The sequence below is a fragment of the Convolutriloba macropyga genome, chromosome 1, assembly GCF_964194025.1.
Source record: "Convolutriloba macropyga chromosome 1, txConMacr16.3, whole genome shotgun sequence".
NCBI lineage: Eukaryota > Metazoa > Xenacoelomorpha > Acoela > Convolutidae > Convolutriloba > Convolutriloba macropyga.
Window position 1 is genome coordinate 46293217 of NC_134468.1, and position 7963 is coordinate 46301179.

The following is a 7963-nucleotide window of genomic DNA, read 5'->3' on the forward strand; positions in this document are numbered from 1 at the left end:
AAACAAAAAATCAAGACAATGAATCATCCGTGAATCTTTTCCTTAAGCTATGAAAAAATATATAAGATGAAAAATAATCAGAACTGCCAAATTTTGATTCGTTTTTCGGTTTGATTGACTTTTTTTAATGAACGTGTCGTTGAACCGGTACTTAGAACACCAATCTTTGGCAAGATACAACCGTCTCAAGTTTTTTTGTCAGAGGGTCCGGCATTCTCTCGAAGTTAAGGTACTCCCTTTATGGATTATGGCCAGCACTACAGGTTAAAAATTAGATGGAAAATCACATTTATTAGTGTTTTGGTCATTTCACATTCTCGAATTAACATTGTTTGGAATATATCTTGTTGATGACACCTATAACTCCAAAACCGAATGGTTAAAGGTGTATATGCTCCATACAAGCACACCTACACAAACAACTCGATAAGAGGTTGGCGTATGAATAAAACCCCTCAATTGTATATAGAGCAATCTGGGGGGATTTCCTGGCACCTAACGTAGCAAGGCTGGTTTCCATTTGTATATTGAAAGAGAAGGAACAGAACAAATCTCCACCATTTTTCCACAATGTTCCGCTATTGAGTTACTACCAGTGTTACAAACGTGATGGGAGTTTGGCCGACTGAAGGTATAGGCGAAAAAATAGACAGGATTTTTAAAAAAAAAGTAAAAAGGAATGTGAAAAACCATTCCGAGTAAGCGGTTAAATTAGCTTACTAACATTGAAGGTATGATTTAAAAAGTAAATCGAGGTCTTTGCATAGAGATAGTTTGCATTCCATTTAATGCTGTATAGTACTGATTTTCCTTTACCTTCTGCCAGTATGACATGCTGTAGCACTGTATTTTGAACTGATGTTCTTCGAAACATTTGCATATGATCTTATTAGATTTAATGCCTAAAGTTGCCTTATTTTTTCAAAGAAGGCAACTGATGGCGCTATCGTTTGTTTCACTAGTTGATAAAAAATGTGCTATACTGCATTTTATTAAATCGCACTTTGAGCATTAAAATGGCTATTCAGTGCACAGAAATCGTTGCTTTCTCTTTTTATCCTCTTCGACATCAGTAGTTTATTTTTGTTTATTTTTTGTCGTCTAAATCTTCTGTCGGTTAAATTGATAGTCATCGGCACTTTTACTGCACACTGTGCTACATAGGCCGCGCACACTACAATCCGTGCATATAACAATGATTGGAGCATTGGTACGTTGAGAGGTAAAAGCAGACCCACAACATAGGCAATTAAGTTTGTAGTAAAGCGCGCTACTGCATTTCGACACTTGCTACCATTTCTCAATTCGGTTGTAGGAAGGCATACTATAGTAATTGTTCACGCTTGAGAGATTGATTTGCGGTAGACAGATCCATAGTACCTTCTTCCGCTTCACTTTCCCTAATTCACTCTGCTTACTCAAGCTAGTTACAAAAATCTCCAGGTACGATTTTATTGCAGGCCCTAATTTTGTAGCCCACTAAACGGCGTTCGTTAATTATTTCGAAAAAAAAGATTTGCTGATTGTATATTTTATTTCCTAGTATTATTGCGTTGTTTCATAGTACAGCTCACTCTAATCAAGATTTCAGAATCGTGACAGCTTGTTATAAGAGAGAAGATAGGGTTCTCTAACGATGAGGATTCCGGTGCAGATCCAGACAGGTCATAAGGAGGAGGGGGGACACTTCTTCTGCCATCTACTCTTCTCACTCCCCAAGACTATCAACATCGACATGGAAAAGGTCAGTTAGCATTCTTGCTTAAACTTTTTAGTGAACCTTAACTTTTGTTTTTGAATCTGCGGCCATTATTTAAGAACCTGACGATTATTTCCGAGCCGAAAAGATCATTTTTTTTAATAGTTTTGTCAATATTTTAGCCAATATTTTTAAATAGCTGGTTATAAATTTTTTGTTCAGGCTGTAAACGACAGTTACATTATAGTCCTTTAGTAAAGTGAGTGGTTATTGCTCATTCAGCCATTTACCAACGGAAAAACTTTCTAAAAAGAAACATATTAGGTGATTTCTTGGAGCTGAGATTAATATTTAAACATTACGATGGAATTAACGAACAACGTGAATTATGCTTATCAAACAGACCAGCTCAATCCCAAACACAAAACTTTTACCACATCTTTTCCGCATGCATAAAGCTAAATTAAAAAACGTTTTTTTTTGGTACACCGTTTCGTTGAAGGACAATTGAGAATGAAACTCATTCATTAGATTTTTGAAATACATATCTCGGACATGGTTAACAACAACTCTATCACATCAAATTTGCATGGAAAAAGTGACGTTCTGGAATTTTTCAACTGACTCTCTGCCAATCAGAGGCCAAATGTTGACCAGGTGAACAAAAATAGAACAGAAGAAATAGAGCTTGAAAAAAAGACAAAAGTTCTAAATCAGTTTTGAAATGTTCTTGTGGTAATTTCTGTTATTTAATACAATGTTTCTGTAAATGTATATTTCTCCAGTTTTAGTCTCGATATTTTTAACTATTTTTAAGCTTTAAAAAAATTAATCTCCACGTTTTTTGTACGGAAATTTTCAGATACATTTTTTTGGGAAAAATTTTGACAATTGCTGACAACAATTGTGATATTAAAGTTCAAAGCATTCATTCAAAGGTAGGAAAAAATTGATTTCTTCTATTTCAAAAAAAAGAGGCTGGGTAATGTGCGTTCGCACATAATGTCCCGACCAGGCTTATCCACATTCTTGACTTAATTGGATACCAAACAATGAAGAGATAGAAAATTTTAAAAAAGATTAACATCGTTCAACGAATTATTAAGCGGTTAATATAATGCCACATTAGAGGGCCAGTGACTGATTGTTAATAAGACTTCTAGAAAAGACAAAAAGAAAAATCAAATAACAAATATTATTTACGACCAAAACTCACTGTCTATTTTAAAGTAATGATTGCAAAACAGAACTCGCGTCAGATCAATTCTAAACAAAACGTCAGATTGCTTTTATTTTTAATTTGTATCTCCATAGGAAGCAATTGAGACTTATCATTATCCAGCGTACGTCATACGACTACAAAAAGAGGGACAAATACCAGCAAAACTAAAGCGATTAAACAAACTTTGCGCAAAAATGGTCGTGAAGCCGTTGAAATCAAAAACTTGTTGCTAAGGGAATAAAAAATTTTCAGTTACCCAATTTTAAGACGTCACTGGGACTTACCATTAATGTTATAATTCAAAACAAAACAAAAGCCTTTAAAATGTACAAATATACAAAAACATTTTTTTTGAAACATTGAAGTAAAAAAGCCAAAAAACAAATTGTTGACACTAAAACTGTTTTAGAGATAAAAATATAACTCTTTGTTAAACGAGTTGTGAACTGTCTTTAAAAGAGACTGAGCTACAAATCAGCCGAAAAACGAGTTAAAACAAAAGGCTGAGCTCAAAAATCCAATCATGTTTTTAAAAACAAATATTTTCAAATAATAACAGACGTAAGGCATCAATAAAAAATGGAGTAACTAGTAAAGCCTCAGGAAGCCAATTGGGCCTGTTATTATCGAGACTAAGTCACGATGCTTCAAAATAAGGACAAATACAGGCAGAAGAGAAAACTTCAGAAACATTTTTAGGACACCAAAGTGCTGAAAGCATTATAATTATATGATGTTATATGCAGGAACTGTAAATCATCGTTTTTTTTTCATTTGAACATTAAGGGGATCTCTTTGTGAAAGCACTACGTTGAAATGACAGCAAAAAGAAAAACAAAAATTGATTGGTAACGAAATCTCGAAAAAAAGGTTATGATATTAAATGGTCGAAGCCATCAGTCATAATATAACCAGCAGAGAAAATAATGTCTGAATATTTGCTGAGAATTCAAAATACTGAGATTGAGTTAATTAGTTGCGAAAATGAGATCAAACAGGAAACAGTTGAAAAAACTCTTTTTTTAAATTTTTTTTTTGAAAACATTAAAACAAGTAGCTTCAAGTTGAAATCTTTAAGTATGTTCAGTTATACTTCCAGGGGAAACAATTGAGACCTTTCAATATCAGGTATATGTCATACACGAACCAAAAATGACAAACACAGGCCAATAAAGTCCATTAAACATTGCTCAGAATTTAGTCTCAGCCCAAAAGAATAATATACAGTTGCCTTTTTTAACGCAGAGTTTTAAAATTTTATATTCCCTCAGTAAAATCTGTCAGTAATGTAATAATTTGGCGAGGAAACAAAATGAATCTATAAAAACTGACAAAAAAAATTGATTAAAAATCGAAAAATTGTAGTATCGAATCCAAGAAACTGTTATTTAAAAAAAAATCGTTACAGACATCAATTTATAACACACAGGAAACGGGTTTTCATCTGTGTTTATCACGACTACGCCAGAAGCTGAGAGAATTAAGATAAATATTGGCCAATTTCAAAAAATCAACATCATTCACTTAAAACAATTATATTATATCATGTAAAACAAACTATAAGAGAGATTAGAAAACAAGTGAGATCATTTTCTCTATTCAATTAAACCTTGTAAAGAAGTCAATTAGAAATTTGATCGGGAGAATAAAGCGTTGGACTACAAAAGTATAACAAATGAAAGCAAAGCAAAAGAAGTCCATACATTTTTACGAAAGTAATTGATCAAAGTCATAAAGACCATGAGCTCAACTCTGAAACCATGTTATATGTACGTTGGGCTTCTTTTTTGTAAATAATATCCGTCAATAGGCGAGCCCTGTTTTGAAATTCTTCTCAGTAATTAACATAAAAAATGAAAAGTGATATATTTTGCAAAAAATAGACCGCCCCCAATAATATCTTTAAAAGATTCAATTGTAAGGATCCATGGTGAGATCACGATCAACCCTGATACTGCTGGGCGTATAAAAAAACACTTAATAGATCAAATGGCTGGTTGCAAAATAGTTCAATGTGTAAAAAATTTATTTCGCAATATCAAAAATAAATAATGCATTTGGTATAATTAGCGAGAAAAAATTTTGAAGTAACTAGCAAGATTATAAGCCCAGAAGACTATCAAGGCACGCTGTAGTATTAAATTCTAGCCAAAAAAGGAGGATCGAACAATTCAGCAAATCTCCTCTAACTTTGAAAATAAAGCAATAACTCTACCGTTAAAGTTTTTATCATATTTCGACAAAATTGACAAAAATTGGGACAAAAATACGGAAAATTTGAACAAAAGCATTGTAATTCTCCCGAATATTCAGAAAAATTGAAATGTCGATAACAGACAGTGATAAAGGAAACTAAAAAAGATCTTTTTAATTCCATTCTCTACGCTGGACGGGCTTTCTATTGATACCACTCAGAACTCCCTACAAGTATTGTAACGATCAGCCAAAATTGCCTGAACAAAAAGTCCATTTGAGTATGTAGTTCCTCCCCACACTAAAGTGGTTAAAGTATTTAAGACCAAAAACTTGGTTGCGCTGAGCCAAGTAAATAACTTTTGCCGTTTAAAGCTTATCAAATGTTTTAGCAGTTTAAGCTTAACAGTTGTAGCAAACTTAATGCCAGAAAAGTTAATTGCAAAAGCTTAGTATCCGAACATTTGAAAACACTGACATGAGATAAGTTGTGTAAAGTTTTCTGGTCATTAGTGGGAGGGCTGCTTTTACAGGACTTGATATACAATTATTTAGGTATATCTCTTCTTTGATAAGTATCAGGAGTAATATAGTTGGTCACAAAATATTTTTAAAATATAGAAGGTAATTCTCTGCTTTATACACAAGGCATATAGCCAAATTCATTGTTCTGTTTTTTTTAAACAGGGAGGCACATTTTTTGCCATTTATTAGGAGAACGATCACACCACTGTCATCTTCTACAGGAAATCCAAAGAAAAAATTACATGAAAAACTACCAGCTGAATTAATTATTTCAAAGTTTAGTATATTGAAACTCCACACAGACTTGAATCAGAGGATAGTATCAGAAACATGTAAAAAATGTGCAAACCGCCTACAGTTAAAACAGAACAAACGGACAAAACAGCTGATAATAAGAACGCAAAAGTACACTAAGCAGAGTAAAAGATCTTTGATTTCGAAGAGCATACAAAAATGGAATAAGTTACCCTCTAACGTAAGAGCGACGGAGAACAAAATTTTTTTCAAAAGAAATTTAGCAGAGTTTTTGCAACGTCAGCATGAAAATTTTCCAATAGATAGACAGTTAGGATCATTCGTGTCTTATTTTTTATATAGTAGAACGAACAGCTTAATGGGTAACATCAATTAATAACCAAAAATTTGATGTATAATTTTGATTATTTCAATAAATATTCGTGATTACTCTGAAGGCATGTAAACTTTAACCTTTCGGTTATAGTATTAATTTACATGTTTGGAAAAAAACAGTCGTTAATACTGAAAACAGGTAAAAACAATCTAAAACAACTCCTGTCCTGAGATTAACGCTCTTAGTTTTCTCTATTTTTACAGCGTTTTATATAGATCTCTTCAAAATTGATGGGCGGCAATAACTTTTTTTGCTGTTTTTATAGTACTTGGCGACGGAGAACCTCCAAGAGCACACATAAGCAGCCCTAGTCAGACAATATTTGTCATCTTTTAAACTTCACAGCCATTGTTTTTTGACATTTATCTTTTTTTCAGGAGTGAAACATTTCTGATTTCTAACCCCAATATTTTTTTCAAGATAATATTTTGCGTCAAGATTACGTGCTTGATTGAAAGATTTTTTTAAAGCCGGGAAACATAATAAACGTGCAGGCCATGATCACAATTAGATATCCTAAAAATTTACTGACATTTGCGTTCATATTTTTTGAAACATATCACTTTGATCTCTGTTTTTGCAGACACGCGTGGACATGCTAGGTAGCAACATAGTGGCACTGCACGTAGAGAACGAAGAGGGAGTAGAAGATGAAGATTACCTCATAGAATTCGACTCGGCCGAGAATGCACGGCTCGTTCAATTAAAGTTGAAGGCGAAAAGTGAACACGAGATCAAAGTGGACGCCTACTTAGTATCCGAGGAGAACCACGACTGCAAGTTTGGACAGTTCGAGTTCATCAAAGGACTATTCAACTAACTTTTTTTACCTCTGAATTGTGCATTTGAAACTTAAATTACACGGAAAAACTCGCTTGACCAATTGGATGTAAAACCACAGCCTTTCTGATGTACGTTAGACAACCACGCCAGTTTTATCCTTGTAATCGAATTTTTCGGCATAAGTTTGATCATATATTTGCACTATTTACATTGATAATACATATGCAGGCTTTTTACAACATAATTATTTGTCAATAAATCAACTTGTTAAAAACACAGGTGGTTCATTTTTAAATTATATAAATGAATTTAGGAACTTATAGAGAACTATACTGTGCCCATCATTGTAAATAATCATGCTCGACCAAAAAGCGGTACGAGAGGACCGGCGGTCCTGGCCCAATAAGTTTTTCAAAGACTTTATCGTGACAATACTGAATACTTAGACATAAGCTTGACTGTTTTTTTTTTCATGGTAGATGTTAACACCAGTCACGTTTCATTTTACACCGGACTCAAATCGACTCAAATAAAATAAGGTTTTTCGCTCGGACCAAGATTTTTCTACGAGAACACTAATTTTTACTACTAGATCACTTTAAAAGTTGTCAGGTCAATATAGCCTATTGAACGGCCCTTCTAAATTCTTATTTTTCTGGCAATTTTATTATAAAGAAACTGCTGTTTTCTATACAAAAGAGTTCAGTTTTCGAATTAAAAGGACAAAAATTTATTGTTGATATAAAATGCCGCTCGACCCATATATGGTTCCGTTCAAGTCGAGGCAAAAATTTTAGTATGATCATGCTATGGCTTCTACGAAGCCATTTATGATCTTAAGTATGTTTTCAAATAGCAACAGCTTACGTAGAACAGCATAGTGCTCCCCACTATGATCTTCCCAACAATG

At 33.4% G+C, this 7963-nt stretch overlaps 1 protein-coding gene across 1 annotated transcript; it reads left to right on the forward strand.

The window, feature by feature from the left end:
- Nucleotides 1-1041: 1041 nt before the first annotated feature.
- On the forward strand, nt 1042-7331 carry LOC142349521 (uncharacterized). The gene is made up of 2 exons (XM_075401142.1): nt 1042-1744; nt 6854-7331. Exons 1-2 carry the CDS (start codon nt 1637-1639, stop codon nt 7088-7090), a joined length of 345 nt encoding a protein of 114 aa, XP_075257257.1. The 5' UTR covers nt 1042-1636; the 3' UTR covers nt 7091-7331.
- Nucleotides 7332-7963: the final 632 nt, after the last annotated feature.

Bases quoted from the DNA above. Each gene is read 5' to 3' on its own strand.
- LOC142349521 (XM_075401142.1), top strand. From the start codon at position 1,637: ATGAGGATTCCGGTGCAGATCCAGACAGGTCATAAGGAGGAGGGGGGA. The intron at 1,745-6,853 runs GTCAGTTAGCAT...CTGTTTTTGCAG, and splicing joins TCAACATCGACATGGAAAAG to ACACGCGTGGACATGCTAGG.